This window comes from Zonotrichia albicollis, chromosome 13 (genome assembly GCF_047830755.1).
Source record: "Zonotrichia albicollis isolate bZonAlb1 chromosome 13, bZonAlb1.hap1, whole genome shotgun sequence".
Taxonomy (NCBI): domain Eukaryota; kingdom Metazoa; phylum Chordata; class Aves; order Passeriformes; family Passerellidae; genus Zonotrichia; species Zonotrichia albicollis.
In genome coordinates, this window is record NC_133831.1 from 15,706,890 (window position 1) to 15,724,907 (window position 18,018).

Sequence of the window (18,018 nt, forward strand, 5' to 3'; positions counted from 1 at the left end):
TGTGTTTCCGTGGTTAATCTTGGCTTCTGGTAGGAATCTCTGCCTCTCTCAGACTGTTTGGCTCCCTTTGTGCAGCTCACAGTCAGCTCAGGGGCTGAGTCTTCTCCACTTTATGCTGGAATCCCTTCTCATTAATGGCGCTGGCACTGCAGGAAACGTGTTCTGAAAGAGCCCTGCAATCAGACGGATGGAGCAGAAGCAGTGGCAGCCTTTAGGTGCCACTTCAGGCTCCTGCTAAATTTCATTCAGCTCTGCTAAGCTTTTCCAAAAGCAACACAGTGCTCTGCTTTCCCTTTGGAGAACCCCAGCACATCCAACGCTCCTGGAGGCTTCCACCTTCAGTTGTGATTGTTTTGCAGTTTCCCAAGAGAGTTGAGAGGGAAAAAGTTGAAAAATGTCTCCAGTTGTCTTCCAGTGTAAAGGGGAAAACGAAGACCATTGGAATTTCAGTCAGGGAAACATTTCTCAAATGAGCCTTGTGCCAAGAGTGGGCTGGTGGGAAGAGACAAAAATCATCTGGTTTGGACTTTTGAGAGCATTTTGGTGTTCAGGTGTTGATGATACCTGTGTGCTAGAAAATGCATATTTGCTGTGTCTGTGAATCCCAGAGGGCAGAACCTGGCCTGCTGGCTGCAGGCAGGAATGCCCAGCAGCCCAGCTTGCCTGCACAGGCAGCAAGAAGCCCTGGAGAGCCAAGACTGGCTTTTCATACTGGAACCACACTGTCAGTCAGTGCTGGTCATGTTTCTCCAGGCAGAAAATGCCTTTGAAGCCCACAGTCAATAGGCACAGCCTGTGTGTGTTTCCATCACTTTTGGCAAGCTGATTGCTCTCATGGTTTTATGATTCTTCCGTGCTGCTTTGCTGCCCATTTAAATTCTCTTTGCCATCTCCTTGTTTTAGGGATTGTCTTGCTGTGTTCCTTCTTTTGATTTTCAGGTTTACTTTTATTCCCAGGAAGGCCACAATGGTTTGGTCTCCTCTCTTGCTGCTCTGCCTGCAAGACTCTATCCCCAGAACATCCCTACCCAAACCAGATCTGCTAGAAGGGAATTTTTTCCTTCCCCCAGGACAATTTGATGTTTTGCTTTCAGGTAGCACATTCCCCCCTGGAACACGACTGCATGGCTGTGTGCAGGCAGAAGCCAGCAGGTTTTCTGGCCTTGTGGAACATGCAGATGACTTGGTTCAGGTGCTCTGTCTCCATCCTGCTGGTGCTGACCTGCTTGGCCCTTCCTTCCCACCAGGCACTGCCCAACTGCCCCAGGCCACAGTGCTGGAGCCAGACAGGAGGGATTCAAGCTCACCCTTGTGAATGATGTGCCTGTGCCTGCACAGCTGAAAGTGCTTTGGAAAAGGGGCCAAGAAGGGATGTCACCAGGGCACGGACAGGGCTCCTCTCGTCCTGTTTCCACAAGTGGCAAAGTCATCATTTCCTGTCTTTGCTGCAGATTGCTCGGATGGTGAAGGTTTCCATGGAGAGCAGCCCCTATTTCCAGCTGGCATGCCCCAGTGATGTGTACCATATCGTGCCACCGGGCGCCTCTGCCCCTGTGCGCATCCGCTTCACCCCCGACGAGAACAAGGTGAGGCTGGAGGGGCCAAAGCACACAATGATCTCCACAGCCATTGTTTGCCCTGCACTCTGGCTCCAGCCCATTGCATGCTGTGGGCTGGGCTCTAGGCCTGGGCAGGCAGCTTGCAGCAGCCAGTCACACCTTGGCACTGCTGGCAGGCACTGCAGCCGGGCCTGACAGGCTCTGCTTCTCCTCCCTGCACATTCCTGAGCATTGCCAAGGGAAGATGCACAGGGAACAGGATGAAAATGACAGAGAGGTGTTGACAGATGTTCGGCCATCTCTAGGTACAGTGGAAGGGGTTTCATTATTATGGAAAACACTTGAGGGACAAAGAGGTCAGAGAGCTTTCCTCCTTCCTGGATGCCAACAGCCTCCCTGCCTCACCCTGGGCTGGAGCAAAGATGGTGCTTTTTCACCCCTCTGTTCTCCAGCCTTGCAGCTGTGCTGTCCCAGAGCACAAGTGAGCCTGGCACAGCTGCAGGGCCAGGGCAGAGGATGTGCTGTGCCCGTGAGCCTGGCCTGGCACAGGCACACTGGGCTCTGGGTGCCCTTGGTCAGCAGCAAGTTGCTGAGCTGCAGGGGACCTGGACACCTGCCTGAAGGAGCTGGTGTAGGGCAGGTACAACACCTGCAGGCAGAGCTGTGGGCCCAGAGCCCGTGGCAGTGACACTGCTGGGGCTCTGTCTTCATGCCTGGCACTGTGCTTGCTCTGTCAGCTGGCACCCATTCCATGCCAAAGGTGCTTCTGCATGGAGGTTTGAACAGCAGTGCTGAGGCCCTGGCAAGTCTGATCTCAGTGCTGGCATCTGGAGGCTTGTTCATACAGAAGGGCTTAGGACATAGCACAGAAGGGAGGAAGCCTTGCAGGCAAACAAAGAGAGGCTCTTTCCAACAGCATCCTGCAACCTCTTAGCACTCTCCTGACTTGGCTGGAGAGGCAAAGTTAGAGGGAAGTTCTAAGCCAACTGATGTTTCTACACCAGACCAGAGGTGCAGGATCTCTTTGAGTGCAGCTGTTTTCTCATCTTCCTTTTGCTGCTTAGAGTCAGTTTAACACTTTGTCCTATTCTCAGACAGTGGGAATATAGAAACCTGAAGAGGAATGTCCTGTGTTCCCTAGCTCCATGTTCCTTAGAAGGAACTTAGAAATTACTTAACATCATTAAAATTTAGAGTAAAAATTATGGTGGCCTAGGGCAGTTCTCCGTATGACCCAAGTGACACAAGAGCTTAATGCCACTGGGATAGCTTTTGCAAAGTGCACTGGTGCCTTTAAAATGTGACTTAGTAGTAGAACTCAGTGTTCATTTTGGGGTGGAATAGGTAAATTGATGCCATAGATGAGTTACAGGAAATGGTTTTTCTTCTGTCATGGGGATGGCACTAAATGCCCTGTCCTGAGCCAGTTTCTTTTCCTGCAGAATTATTCCCATGAGATCACCTGCATCACTGCCAAGGAGAAGATAGTTGTGCCAATTCGGGCCATTTTTGCCCGAGCCATCCTGGACTTCCCTGCCCAGGTGGAGTTCTCAGAGTGTCCGGTCAAGTACACGACCCAGAAGATCCTGCTGGTTCGCAATGTCGGTAACCGGACAGCTCATTACCAGCTGAGCACCCAGAGGTGAGGCAGCTCATCTGTCCTTGTGCAAAGGATATCACCTTTGGGTGATGGCAGAGTTGGGAAAGAGCAGCAAAAGGAACCAGAGCATCAGAGCTGCAGCCCTGCAGCCCTGGCTGGAAGTGAGCAGGCAAGCCATGAAGTCACCCTGAGGAGTGTTATTCCCATCCTGCCATCAGAGGGCAGGAATATGTAACATGGGGCAGCAGTGGGAATGGAATGGAATGTAGTGCTGAAGTGTGGCCATGGATTCCCTTAACTGACAGCTTCTCTGTTCTGGTGGAATTTCTGGCAAAAGAATAAGATTAATAATCCTGTGCCTTGCCCCCAGCAGGCACTGATCCCCCCAGCCCCAGCAGGGACCTGCAGCAGTGCTGGCGTCAGCCCCGGGGCAGATGCAGGAGCACGTGCACCCATCTGGCTCTGGGGCTGCTGGGGCCTTGTCTTTCCTTCCCTCCCTCCAAAGTCTCACGTCCAGCACATGAACATTGCTGGCCCAAGGCTTCTCCATCAGCCAGTGATGTTCTCACCAGTGGGAATGGGAACAGCCCAGCCCATCATTGCAGCAAGAGGTCCTTCATGAGCTGAACCTGAAGCAAGTGACATGAAAAAAGCTCAGCTTGCCAGATGTTCTCTTTATTTTTGTGTGTGATGCATTCATCACCAAACTGCCCAGAACACACTTTTAAGTGACAGATTGACCACCAGCAAAGCACCAAGGCCAGGAACTTTTGTTTCCTCAGTGGGGGTGTAGAGGAGCACAAAGCCCAGCAGCTGCTGGGCAGGAGCACATTTCCCTTGAGCTGTCCCTGAGCATCAAAGCACAGTCTTGTGCTTGTCAGGCAAGAGCTTTTTACCTGGTGACCAATCCTGATTGCTCCTGTTAAATCCAAAGTGCACCAACACATTTGCATTAACGTTTCCAGCACATTGGGATCCTTCAGCCTGTAAATGGCATCCTCCTTTTGGCTTTCCATGTCACTCTATTGCTCTAATCTGCATTTGCACTCTTTCAGGGTTTTGACTGCTCCTTCTCTTAGAGCAGCTTTCATTGAAATGCTGATAAAATGTGCCCGTTTTAGGCTAAATCAGGATGTTTTCAAGGCAAAATAAACCAAAGAACCACGCTACAAATTCAACTGTAACTATTCCTTGGTCTTCAAGGAAAAGTTCCTTCTCCCTGTCTGATTCCTAGGCTGTAATATCCCAGGACAGGTAGTGCCCTAACATTTGCATCTCCTGAGATGAGGTTCATGGGCAGCAGGAAAAGAGAAATTCCTGAGGCAGTCAGTGTCAAGTTGTGCATGCAGATAGCTCTGAACCCTCTCTCTGCTCTTCACAAACCATTCTCTGATGTGATTGCTGGCAGTGGGACCCTTGAGTCTCCCTGCAGAGAGCTGGATGCAGAGTATGGGGGAGATGAGGTCATTTTACCCCCAGGATCTTGTGAGGGCTGGATCTCCTCGCAGTGGCTCAGTGGCTGTTTGTGACCCTGTCTGTTCTGCCTTCTGCTGCCTGTGCTTGGTTTGCTCCCTGCTTGCCCAAGGGAGCTGCAGTGCAGAAGGAATCTCATGTCCAGGTGTCCCCCCAGCCCTGATCCCTCTCTTTGTTCTTGCAGTCCTTTCTCTGTGGTGCCGACGTCAGGAATTCTGGGCGCTGGTGACGCCATGCGGGTGACAGTGAGATTTCACGCACTGACCAACGGGGACTATTATGGGTCCCTGGTAGTGTGCTGCAACCCAGGTGAGTGCTGGGCCCTGCATGGGCACAGGACAGTTCTCCACCATGGCTCCCTGTTGTCTCTCCCCCTGCATTCCCTCTAGAGGTGCCTCCCCTGTTCAGCTTTACCCCAAAGAAAACTGAAAACTCCTTGGTGTTCAGGGGCTTGAGAAAGTGGATTCCCTCTAACAGGCAAAGATTTTTGACTCCTGTTTTGCTGGGAGTTGCTGAGTGGAGGAAGGAGGATCCCTGATGCTCCACTACCATGTGGCTATGCCTGGTGAAGTTTTATTTTATTCCTGGGCAGTGCTGTGTGTAAAGTCTCCATCAGACTCTCTCCAATGCAGTGGATTTCTTGGACACCTCTATCCCATATGCTGCTTCTCCACTGGCTTGTAACACATACTTTTTCTATGTGGCCCTTACACATATATGTAGTTTTTGTCTAGTAACACTTTCAGGCCCTCAAGTTCCTGTTTGGTGACAAATCAAGACAAATTTTTCCCTGTGCCCATTTCCCAGGCTGTTCATGTTGTTACAAACCTCTCACATCTATCTCCCATTTGATTTCTAGACTGAGGAATCCCATTTCAGTCTTAATGTAGAAGCTGCTCTGTATTTATTAATCTTTCCTTTGTCCCTTTTTTATTTGATGTGCAATGGTTCAGCTTGGTTTTTGAGATCAAAACAAAATAAATTTATTTCAAGACTGATGTGGCTGTGGGTTTGGACAGGGAGATGATGATGATTTTCATGGTGTTCATTTTAGAGTGGTTTGTCATATTGCAGAGCCAGGATGGTTGTGTTTCCTGACCTGTGTCCCCTCCTGCTGTGGGCTGTCACTTCACTTGTTCCTCTGGGCCTCCTTTTGCTGCCCACCTGCCTCCAGGCATATTTGCTGGTCAGCAACAAGGGATCCAAGGGATCAGGAGAGACAGGAGTCTCGTGGGATGCCTAGGGAGACCCTGGGCAAGGCAGGACTGAACAGGGCTCCTCAGCCCTGTCACCTGAAGGACTTGGATGCAGAAATCCCAGTGATCTGGGTGGGTGGCCAGAGCACACTGACCAATCTCACTGTCCATACTGTCACCTTGGGGCCAAATCTCTACAAACACTCTCAGAAATAAGGGCTTTAAGGAGCTGCCCAGGACATCCTCACACTCTACACACAGAGTTGTCAGGATGTGACAAATGGACTGATCCAAAGAACTCCTCATTCGGATAAAAACTGGGACACCTTCTTCAGTGCCCTGGGGTTTGTTCTGTTCCTTGTGCTTCCATCAGCCAGTGAGCTGAGCAAAGACTCCCCTTTGCTTTGTTCCAGATGAAGAAAGTATCCAGATAAAGCTCCATGGAGATGCTGTAGAGCTGGATATTGTGTTGAGCACAAATTCCGTGGAGGCTGGCAAGACTTTCATCACCAAGTCACACCAGACAACCGTGGTCATCAAAAACAAGAGTAACATCACAGCACACTTCCAATGGAAGGCTCTTCCTACTGATGAAGATGACAACGAAGAGAAGAGGAGGTTGGTTTGGAAGATACATTTCAGTGAGATATATGGCCCAAGACTGAAACTAATGTGTGGCCTCAGGGGGGTGTTGGTGCTTTTGAATGGTTTGGGCCAAGTAAACCATCCCTGGCACTAGGGTGTGTGTCCCTGAGCTTCGGGAGCTCAGCACTCAGCATTCCAGTTCCATTTATAATCCAACCAGAAATGGCATTTTGGGAAGGAAAGGTTGATTGCAATGACTGGATTTCCTCAGGTTCTAATTGGGCTCTTGTCTCTCTAATCTTCTTCCTACGTGACCTGGCAACATTCCTAAATATTTCCTGAGTGGCCAGCCCCTCTTTCCAAAGGTGATATACCCTCTTTGTTTCCTTTAGTTCTTTCAAAAGCTCCTTTCCCATCCAGGCTGGTTGTCTTCACCCTCAGCTTGCCGTGTCAGTGTGTCATTCAGCACACAGGGACAGTCTGTTCCTGTGCCTTCAAGACTTCTTTCTTGAAGTATGTCCATGCATCCTTTGTTTTAAGATCTGTTTCCCAGGGTACTCTCCAAATCAGTCTCTTGAACAGGACGAATCTGCCCTCCAGAAGTCCAGAGTGGAAGTTTTGTTGATGCCTGTCCTTGTTTCACCAAATATTGAAGACTCTATTATTTCACAGTTATTGTACCCCAGACAGTGGTGAGCAGATGAAGTTCATTTAGTTATTAGGGAATCCCCTGGTGATATCCAGTACCTGGACCTCAGGGAGCCAGCAGACTGGCTGGATCCAGAAGACACCCAGGGCCATCAGTTCCCCTTAGAAGGGAGTCACCTACTACCACTACCCTTCTTTTCTTTTCTTTTTCTTTTCTTTTCTTTTCTTTTCTTTTCTTTTCTTTTCTTTTCTTTTCTTTTCTTTTCTTTTCTTTTCTTTTCTTTTCTTTTCTTTTCTTTTCTTTTCTTTTCTTTTCTTTTCTTTTCTTTTCTTTTCTTTTCTTTTCTTTTCTTTTCTTTTCTTTTCTTTTCTTTTCTTTTCTTTTCTTTTCTTTTCTTTTCTTTTCTTTTCTTTTCTTTTCTTTTCTTTTCTTTTCTTTTCCTCTTAATACTTGAGGCTGTGATCTGCTGACAGACAAAGTGCAACTGAGAGACTCTCCAGACAGAATTTTTTTCTTTAGTGTCATCTGCCAGACCTTCTGGATCCCGGGCCTCATACCTATTCTGTGAGGACACCTGGGCAGGTGGTGGGGGTCAGGAAGGAATTTTATTACCTCCCCAGGAGAGATTCATTTCTATTCCCCACTGTCTTTTAGGTCTCCTCCCTTTGCCTCATCACAGGAAAGGCAGGGCTCCTCTGACTCCTGCTGAGTTTTTCTGAGGGTTAGAAGAGTGTAGCTCCACCAGTTTATTTCTGTTTTGCTCTCCCAAATTCTCCTCAGCTTTTCATTTCTTCCTTCAGCTCTGCCACCAGACAGAGCAGATCATTCACCTGCTGACACCACACACAGATGTCTTTTGCACTAACCTCTGATATTAACCCAGGTTCAGACCCTCCCTGCAGCCAGGGGCCTGGACAGCTGCGTCCTTCCTGGGGGGTTCTGTTTGAGTTAGTACACTCTTGCTGGCAGCAGCAGCAGCAATGGCTTTTCATCATTTGTAAAACATTGCTGGGAAAAAAAAAAAAGGCAGAAAGAAGAAATGAAAAAAAAAAAAGGCAAGCACCTCACAACCAGCCAAAAGACACAAGGAGGATGGCTGGCTGCACCCTTTTAGCTCAGTCTGATTGTGCCAACTGCCATGCAAAAACTGAAAAACTGTGCAAACTGCCGTGCCCAAATTGCTGTGGCAAGCCCCTGTTTACTGCGGGCCAAGTCCCTGGCTCACACTCCCCAGAGCCATTTTGCATCACCTACAAAGGACCAGGAGATTGACCCTTGCCCACTTGAATGGCTGGTGAGATGGTCGTTCAGTGCCCTGGGCTTCTTGATTTTCCTCTGTTCTCTCTCTACTTCACAGTGTTTGACTTCCATACAAGCTCTGTGTGTATAGAGAAAATCCCTTAACCTTCTCTAGCTACCTCCCTGTTCTATTTATTTCCATTTTTTCCCACTTGCCTGCCTCAGCCTGAACTCCAGGTGATCACTTTTCCCTCAGAAGCAACTAAGTTTTCCCAAAGTAAACTTACACCTGGTTTTGGTTTTGTGGATTTTTGTCCAATTACATCTGTTTTCATGCTCGTTTGTGTCCTAGACTGTCACCAGGACATTTTGTTCTTCTTACTTCCAGTCTTCAGGATGGTTTTAGCTCCAAGGCCACTGTCCTGCTGTCAGAGAAGCTTTTGAGATCTCAGAGCAGAGAGGACGTTTTTAGAAGAGGAGATAGTGTAGGATCCTTTCCCTCTCAGGATATTTACTACCATGCACTGGGATGGGACCCAAAAAGCTCTGGATCATGAAACTCCAGGAGTTTGCTGTCTCCCTCCTGCAAAACAAAGTCCCTTCCCCTCTCAGAGCCTCTGTTTTCATGCATATAAAACCTGCAATGTCACTGAAGGGATGCAGTGCCTGAATTCATCAATTTCCTTGGGAAGTGCTCTGGGATGCTCTTGGGAAAGGCAGAGTAGGGAACAGGGCAGGTTCAAAATGGAAGAAACAAAGAGTGATGCTGGTAACACGTAGTTGCAACCCAGCTTCATCTCCCCTTCCCAGGGAAGTGCTGCAGTGGGTGCTCTGTGACCTTTATCTGCATCCCCCGAGCAGCTCAGTGGGAGGAAAAGCCAGCTGAGGTGGTCGGTGGATTCTGCCTCAGTTTTGGCAGAGGCTTTGAGCCAGGAGGTTTCTCTGGAGGGATGCTGTCTTTGGAAACCTCTCCTGAGCTTGCAAGTGTGGGCTGAAACTCCCTGCTGTGCCAATGAACAGCAAGTTATCCTGTGATCCATGTGGGACCCTTGTGGCTTGGGCTCAGCCTTTGCTGGGGAGCTGCTGCTGCTCCTCCCCAAGTGCTTTGCTCTCCTGCACTCCCACTTGTCTCTGCAAATATGTGGCTCATGAAACCATCTGCTGGCCTTGTCTCTCCCTGTGGCTGCAGGCAGAGTCTTTTCCTGCACCCCTCGGATGAGGACTGGCTGGAAAACTTCATGGAGGAGAAAGAAGTAGAGAAGGAGCAGGGCTTTTGTGAAGATCACACTACCCTCCTGAGAAGCAGGGTCCAGGAGATCAAGGCAAAGGCGCAAAAAGACCCCCTGCTCTTCTCCAATGACTTTTTTTTCATTGAGCCAATGGTAAGTGACAGCTGAGAACCTCATTTTCTTCCTCCTCCTCTTCCTCTTCCTCCTCCCAAGCACCCTTTCCCCAGCTGCAGTCACTGGGCAGATCCTCAGCTGGCCCCATGTGCTGGCAGGGAGCACATGGAGTTTCTGGAGCGGCTGCAGAGCTCCCTGCTCAAAGCATTTGTGCCCTGCAGGCTCGAGGCAGGGCTGGGAGCCTGACAAAGCCCAGCTCTGCTGCCAGGCTGGAGCTCAAGGCCCAGCCTGCGTGTCCTTGCAGTGTCCCAGGGAGCAGTTCCTGTAGGCAGGGGCTCTCCCCACACGTGGGGCTCAGCAGAGGCTGCTGGAGCACTGCCAGCTCACACACTGACCTGAAGCTTGCAATGGTTCCCTGGCAAAAGGAGGCCAAATTCAGCCCACAGTTAATGACAGAAATGCCAATCCCCTCCTGTAACCATGCCTTGCACTATTTCTGAGTGTCCCTTCCAGTGCCATCTGTGAGCCTGGACACAAGGGTGGAAGGCTGAAATGGGCCTTTGGAGTTCTCCTGCACACAGGGACAGAAAACCTCTTCCTTTTCTGGTGATGCAAGCAAACTGCCACGTGCTCCCATCAACCAGAGCCCTGATTCTGAGTACTGGCACTGGGAGAGATGATGGATGCCTGGTGTCTGCACAGAGCAAAATCCCTTCTCATCTTGGAGTGAAGCCCAGAATAATCCCAACTTCTCTTTCTTTCAAAACAGTTTAACTAATATCTGTATTTCAAGGAAGGGGACCATGTTCTCTTCTTGGTTACTCCTATGGCCCATCTAAGGCCAAGAGCCACCAGTGCACAGTGGAAGTTACATCCCATGGAGCTGACAGCAGCATGATGGGACCAAGAGCTTGTGTCAGAGCAGCAGGAATATTGTGGAGAGTGGGAGCTGATCAGCTGAGCATTGAGAGCTTCTGTGTTGAGCTGGGTTTGGAGGCTTTCCTTGGCTCCTGTGTTGTTCACTCATCACTGATGCTCTCAATCAAGGCTTACAGGCCTGTGGTTGGAAACAAGAAATGTCAAGTTTGAAGAGCAATGTTTTGCTGTCGCTTTCTGTTGTAGGAGGGAGAAATTGGGCCGCATTGTTCGGCCAAAATCAAGGTGACCTTCGAACCCCTGGAAGCACTGGAGTATGGAAGTGTGGCTTACTGCAACATCTCAGGTGCAGCTCCTTTGCCCTGCTTCTCTCCCTCTCAGTGAAGCCATGGTGCCAGCCTGAGCCCACTGGGCTCCCATGGAACTGCTGGGAAGAGTCCCTGGTCAGCAGGGCAGTGCTGGCACATTCCCACTGGCCCTGCAGCTTCCAGGGAGTCTCCTGTGCAAGGCCAGGGCTCAGAACAGCCCAGGCAATGCAGGGAGAGGTTTCATGCCATGGCTTTGCCAGCATTTCCTCAAAGGCCAGAGAGCTCCAGAGCAGAACAGCTTTAGTGAACAAGCACTCAGCCCCTGCAGGCCCCTGGCCTCCAGGATGGGTCCATTTGCCATGGATCCATCATCAGGTGGTAGGAGCTGAGTCAGAAATGGGCTCCCTGAGCCTGGATCACCTCCCAGTGCCCAGACAGCAGCAGAGCAGAGGTGGCTGAGCCCCACTGAGCCTGGGCTGCTGGTAGAAGGAGCACCCTTGGCCAGCCCCTGCTTCTCTCCCTGGGTGGGAGTTGTCACCTTGCAGCTCTCAGTCTGTGGAAACAGAACACAGTGCTGAGTGGCAGAAGGGGAGCACTTGGGCAACAAAGGCCTGTGCTCCTGGGCCAGGTAGTTTGGTAATTGCCAAACTCTTCATGAGCTTTGTGCCTTCACTGAAGGGATTTCAAAGCTCCTCTAGGTGCACAGGAAGGAAACCACAGAATCACAGTATGTTAAGGGTGGAGTGGACCTTAAAGATCATCTAGTCCCAAGGCCCCTGCCATGGGCAGAGACACCTCCCCCTAGACCAGGTAGCTCCAAGCCCCATCCAGCCTGGCTTGGAACACTTGCAGGGCTGGAACCTCCACAACTTCCCTGGGGAACCTGCTCCAGTGTCTTACCACCCTCACAGTAAAAAATTTCTTCCTAATATCTAAACTAAATTTCCTTTCTTTCCATTTCTACCCAGTACTGCTTGGCCTGTCACTACAGGACACCAGAGATGTTTTAAACTGAGCAGACTGGTGGCTCAAATTGGAAACTAGTCTCAAATTGGAAACTAGTCCAAGAAATGGGTTAGAAATTAGAAGTCAGCCCCAAGGGGCTTCCCTCTCTCCTGAGGGAAGAGAATGGTCCATATTGGCTCCTGCAGCATCAGGAGCTGACTGCATCCAGCTCAGAGTCAGGGATAAGCACTGAGGCAGCCTGGAAAATCCAGTGGAACAGAGAGAATGATTGTACTGAAATGGACATCTCTCCCCAGGCCGTGAGAGCAGGATGCCCCTGTACCTCAGAGGGGAAGGCCAAGGACCCTTGCTTGAATTCAGCTCTCCTACACTGAACCTTGGCAAGATTTTTAACCACACTTGCTATGCCCATGAGGTGAGCAGCAGGGCTTGGGATGGATCCTGATGGCTCCTGAAGCAGCAGCAAGCCTGGTGGAGCTGTGGAATTCCTGCCAACCTGGGCACTTGTGAGCAGGGAATATTTGATGTACTGCTCAAACCCGGGGAGGTCAGAAAGGTGTGTCTGTTGTTCCTGAAGCCCCAGTCCCTGCTTGTGGGCAGCCTTCCTTAGGGATCAGCTGGGAGGCTTCCTGAAAAACAACCCCTTGGCACATTAAACCAACACTGCCTCAAAAAGCTGCATGTTCAGAGGCTTTTGTGGCAGTGCCAGACACAAGGCCCCTTTGGACCGGGCTCTGCAGAAGCAGCTGCAACAAACTGGCTGCCTTGGGCTTCAGCGCACTGCAAACAGCTTCCAGTCAAGTGTCCCTGCCTATTCCTGGAAGTCACAGGAAAGCCATCCAGCCTCCTGGCTCAGTGCTGGCCCTTGCAAAGAGCTTGGGAGTTCTTTCCCTTGCTGACCAGTCCCTCACCACACTTCAGCCTTGGTGCATTTCTGGCTCTAGAAGGAGAAAAATGTTCCTGGGAATAAAGCAAAGAATTTTTCTATCTATTTTCCTCGCCCCCAGTAGTGTCAAGTTTGCAAAAAAATCATGAGAGCAACTGAAAGAGGTAGAAAAGGAGACCCTATGTCATGCCAGACACTTTCAAAAGCGTGGCTGCGGAAGGGAAAGACACACTGAGTTTTCTTACCAAAAGATGGTGCTGTCTGTACATTTTGATGCTGATGCCTCATTCTCAATGAATTGTTTTCATGGTATGGGAAAAGGTGAATGAGTAGATGGTGCTGTTGGAGCTGTGCTCACTGGGGCAGCAGCAGCTCTGGGCTGATTCACTGCGCAGCTGCAATGACCCCGCTCAGGGCTCTCAGGGCCAGCTCTCCATGAGCTTGGTGCTGCTGAGCAGAGGGGCACTGTTCTGTGTCCATGGGATAAGCCCAGGGTGACTGCAGTTCTGTGGAGTTGCCAGTGCTTTGCATGAAAACCCAAAGGCAGAACTTGTCCTGTTGTATCTTTTGACTTCTGCCATTCAGCAGCACAAAGCATCTTCTGCCTTTTCTGGGTGTTCATTGCATCATTAGACAATAACTCACAAGAAGGGAAGATTCCACATGTATTTCCATTTTGTTTTCTTGCTTCTGCAGGTGGAACTGATTAACCAAGGAGCTCTTGATGCTCCTTTCACCTATATCCCTTCAACCACAGAGGTGGACTTCCATTTCAAGTTTAAGCCCGAGCGGGGCATCATTCCAGCAGGTGGGACCCAGACTGTTCGGGTCTCCTTCCATACCAACGTGTTGGGGTGGTTTGAGGAAGAATTTCAATTCAGTGTGACTGAATCTCCTACACCTGTGATCCTGACCATCAAGTAAGGACCCTGGGAGCTGGGTGGGCACATCTGTAGCTGTCTCTGGGACATCCCCCACCTGCCTCATTCTGGAGTCGAGCAGAGAAAAAAGGTGTTGCCTGAGGTGTGAATCTCTGCTGTGATCCTGCCATTGCCTTAGTGTGAGCCTGCCTGCTGCCTTGTGTGGGTACGCAGGAGCTGCAATGACTCCTCCCTGCAGGGATCTCCCTCTGCCTTGGGCCATGGCAGGCAGTGGGATGGATCAGCTTTGGGCAGCAGCTGCTCTGGGATGTCCCACCTGAACACCCAGCAAGGCCCCCAGGGTTTTGGAGATGGGCCAGCCTGGGTCATTCTGCAGCAGCAGCAACAGTGTTTGTAAAAACTCCTGTTAATAATCCATGCCAGATGGGCAGCAGCAGCCTCAGCTCCCCTCTGCCAGCCATGCTGTGGGGACAAGCTGTGCTCCCAGCTCCTGTGCACAGAGGGCTCTGGTGCCTCCTTTGCACAGCCAGCAAAGGGCTGATGTGGGAGTCAGGAACTGTGCAGCAGGAACTGTGCCAAGGACTTGGGCACCATCCTGTGGGCTGGTGCCATGGCAAGAGACAATCCTGGCCCAGCCAAAGGGAGAAGGGCGGATCATAGGGGAGGCAGAGCTCAGTGCTCAGCACCACAGCAGCGTGAGTGCTTGTCCCTGCCAGCCTGAGCCATGTGCTGCTGGGATAATGGAGTGGAAGCAGGAGAGCTGATGCTGGCTGCTCTGCAGTTTGGAGCTGGGCTGCTGCTCTTGGGAGGCACTGGCTCAAGGCAGTTAAGAAATGAAAACAATCTGCACTTGATTATACCAATAAGATTAGGGAGATGGATAAAAAGGAACAAGGAAGTTATTACTTAGCAAGAGAAAAGTGGTGAGTACGTCTGCCCATAGTGGAGAAACAATGATGCTGGCTTTGTTTTTGGAGGAAAAGTGCTGCTTTTTAGTTTGGAAATCAAGAGGGAACCTTTCACCATCAAATAATTGATTCTCCTCTGTCCCTCCCCCAAACTGGTCATGGGATGTTTCTGCATAAGCAGCTTTCTCCTTGAGCAAGGGCAGCTGTCTCTTGTTGAGATGTGCAGAGCAGAGCCAGGGGCAGTCCTGTGAGTACAACACAAGGCACAGTTCACTGCTCCTTGATTTTGAACCAAAAGGCAGAGTGGGCATTGATTGGCATCAATACATGAAATCAACTGGCGAATGTTGTGCACCTTCAAGTGCTGATTTCAGTGGATGTTGGTGACTTTTGGAGTGTGTCTGCTGAGTTCAAGGACAGGTGAGGTGGTGTGCTAGATTCAGGACAGCCTTGTTTGGTTGTTGCAGCTATTGCTCTTGGCTGTTCCAGCTGTGCACTGCTGACAAGCTGGTCCTTTCCTTTAGGATTCATCTGTGCCCTGGGTAGAACTCAGGGAACTCTATTGGAACAGCAGTTCCAGCTAAGAAGTAGCAAAGCAGGGAACCTGTGGCTGGAAAGGCTGCTTACAGAAGTTTGTGAGGACACCTTGATGTCCATCCCATTGCAGCTGGGGAAACTGAGGCACAGAGTCATGTTGGGTGTGTGTGTTCAGGGTCCTTCATGAGACCACCAGCACCCTGGGGGCTTCTCCTGCCTGCCCATCAGGGGCTGTTGGCTGCTGCCACTTGGCTTGAGCTGCCTCCTGTGCCCAGGGCCCTGTGCTGAGCACACGGGGCTGTGTTGGTTGGGAACCCAGGGTGCCCTGAACCCAGGTTTTGTGTCCCCAAGCCACAACAGCCGGACCTTTGCAATGCCTTTAACCGAGCCATTTCCCGCTCTGTCCTCGCCATCCAGGGGCAGCGTCACTGGACCGGATGTATACTTCGACGTCCCTGACCTCGACTTCGGGGACATCTCCTTTGGTGAGTGTTCCCTGGGCTGGGACACAGTGTCAGGGATCTGTGCCTTCCAACATAAAAGCACCCCTCACTCATGGTCTGCCACAGCAGCCTCTTCAGGCTGTGAACTGCAGGGCTGCTGCTGCCTCAGGGGGCATTTTGCCATTGTGAGATCGAATAGAACCACAGAATAGAAAGTCAGTATTTTCTGGTGTCTCTGTCCTGTTTTAAAAGACAGGTGTCTGCCAAGAAAGGTGGGAATCTTCTTAAATGGAAAGATGACGCCCCTCCCTCCAAATTATTATACCCTTGAAATTACAGGGCTCCCAGGCAAAACTATGGGAAAAGGAATAACAGTTCTTTCCTAGACTATATCAGGACAGCACAGACAAGAAGGCAAGAACAGACGTTTCCCCGCCGCCAAGCCCCGTTTTCCCCCTTTGGTGTAGTTGTGATCACAGCAAGAGGAGCTGTGGGCTCTGGCAGGGCAGTGATGCCCTCCCAGCCCGCACGGGCAGGGAAGGAAGGAGGGAGGGAAGGACGGAAATGCTCCTTTTGCAAACTCCCAAAGGGCTGGGGGACGTGGGCAGTGCCGAGCAGCAGCAGGCAGGAGCGGGGCAGGCAGGCAGGGTCGATGCCCGCGCTGAGCTGCAGCCAGGGCAGTCCCGGGGCCAAGCACAAACCTCCCGCAGCAGCACCGGCCGAGCTTCGATCCCCGAGCGGGAGGAAGGGAAGCTCCGCTCCCTGCCCAACCTCAGCTCCGACTGCACAGCCTCAACTCCCAAAAAAACCCGAACGAAAAGCCCAGCCCAGGGCCAAAACCCCTATCCCCCTTCCCAGACCAAGGGCAACATTCACTACCAAGCCTAAACCCAGAACAATGAAGTTCATGATCTTTTGAAGGAAACTCATTGCCTTTCCTGAGCTCCTTCTTCCCCAGCCTGCATCACCACCGAGGCGCTTGTCAAGTTGCCTTTTGAAGAAATGAAACAAGAAGGGCAACAGATAGAAATATGATTCTGAAACAGGCGATTCATCCTGCTGAATCAAATTTCATTCCTAAGGTCTCTTCAGTTGAAGGCAGCTGTTGTATCTTTGCTTCTTTTCAGCTGTTGACTGTTGTCTGCATGTGCTGACCTCAGTCTCATTTGAGGTTTTGACTTCTGGGTTTGTCCTTTTTGTGCCTCTCTTGCCTCCCTGCTGGAGTCCCTGCTGGAGCTGGCAGTGATCACTGTTGATAGGCACAGAGAAGCTCTGGGCTGCACCTGCAGTTGCTTTTTCTCCCCATCTGTGTTCCAGTGACTCTTGGTGAGCAGGCCTGGGGAGAAGTCTCCTCCCCACAGAGCTGGCCAGCCCGGCCAGATGTGCACTGCAGAGCAGGCTGTGGCTGCTCTCTGGGCTCTGCAGGACATCCCCACCATGAGTGGCTGTATCTCTGCAAATCTCAGAGCTAAAGTGGGGATTCCCTTGCAGGCACAATCACAGTGAGCAGCATGGCTGTGATGTCCCTGTTTGCTGGGTGAGGTGGGACCTGGTTCCTAATTGCTAATCTCAGAGCAAGGCTGGGGTTTGTCCCCAGTTGAGTGGGCTCTGAGCTGTCACTTGCTCAGTCTGTTTGGCCCAAACCAAGAGATGCTTTAAGGGTCCTGCAGAGAGAAACTGCATTAAGTGCATCATGTTCTACTTCCTGATTTCATCCTCATTTTCTTTTGCTGTAGCTTCTTCTCAATGACAACTCACTGTTTCTGTATCTTGAAAATGGTGGGAGTGTTGGCAGACTTACCAGGGAATTTTACAGCTTGAATTCTCAGAGTAAATGCTCGGTCTGGGTGCCCACTCATCACTGAGAGAACTGGTTCTGGTTTGGGGCAGGTGAGGGAGCTCCTCCCCATCACAAAGAGAGAAGCTTGCAGTGTTCAGCAGGGCTAGGAGTGGGTATTTTCAAGGCTGCAGTCTGCAGTCAGTGTCAAAGGGAACTAAGTGACAATTAATTCCTCATGCAGCTTCTTGGTGAGCTGTAGTTCAGATAATAAAGAGCTAAACTCAATCACACTTTCATCCTGCCAGGATATTCCGACCAGGAGTCATGCCATGATGAGTGCCTAAATGGATATTTGTGTCCTTTCCTAGGCTTTCCTTGCACCAAGAGCATTTGCCTCACTAACAACTCCGTGGTGCCCGTGACGTTCAAGCTCCGCATGTCGGAGGATGGCATGCAGCCGGCTGTGAGCAGCTTTGATCAAGTACACAAAGAAGGTGACCCATCCTGGGACAAGGGAATTCAATTCTGTATGGAGCCAAGGGAGTTCACAATGAATCCCAGCCAAGGCACCATCGTCCCCCAGGGACACCAGCATATTAAGGTATGGGAAGAATCCAGCCACAGACGCTTCAGCACCAGGGCTGAAGCTTCACTGGAGTGTGGGAGGGCTTTAGCTCTGGTGCCAGCTTTGAGCATCCTGGGAGTGAGAGATCTGCACTGCTGGGAGGCCTCTGCTAGCTGGGTTACCTGGGATGTTCCTCAGGGAGCACTGTTTTGTTTCCAAAATCA

The 18,018-nt window shown here is 50.8% G+C and overlaps 2 protein-coding genes across 2 annotated transcripts in view; both read left to right on the forward strand.

The window, feature by feature from the left end:
* Window positions 1-1,460: 1,460 nt before the first annotated feature.
* On the forward strand, window positions 1,461-10,904 carry LOC141730827 (hydrocephalus-inducing protein homolog). Its single transcript, XM_074551252.1, has 6 exons — window positions 1,461-1,586; window positions 3,002-3,201; window positions 4,817-4,941; window positions 6,242-6,446; window positions 9,491-9,683; window positions 10,767-10,904. Exons 1-6 carry the CDS (start codon window positions 1,461-1,463, stop codon window positions 10,902-10,904), a joined length of 987 nt encoding a protein of 328 aa, XP_074407353.1.
* Window positions 10,905-12,104: 1,200 nt separating this feature from the next.
* The window catches only part of LOC141730828 (hydrocephalus-inducing protein-like), a 52,733-nt gene continuing 46,819 nt past the window's right edge, over window positions 12,105-18,018 (forward strand). The window contains exons 1-4 of the mRNA XM_074551253.1: window positions 12,105-12,209; window positions 13,377-13,600; window positions 15,424-15,491; window positions 17,598-17,830. Of these exons, the coding sequence (XP_074407354.1) occupies window positions 12,105-12,209; window positions 13,377-13,600; window positions 15,424-15,491; window positions 17,598-17,830 (630 nt within the window). The remainder of the gene's footprint in view (window positions 12,210-13,376; window positions 13,601-15,423; window positions 15,492-17,597; window positions 17,831-18,018) is intronic.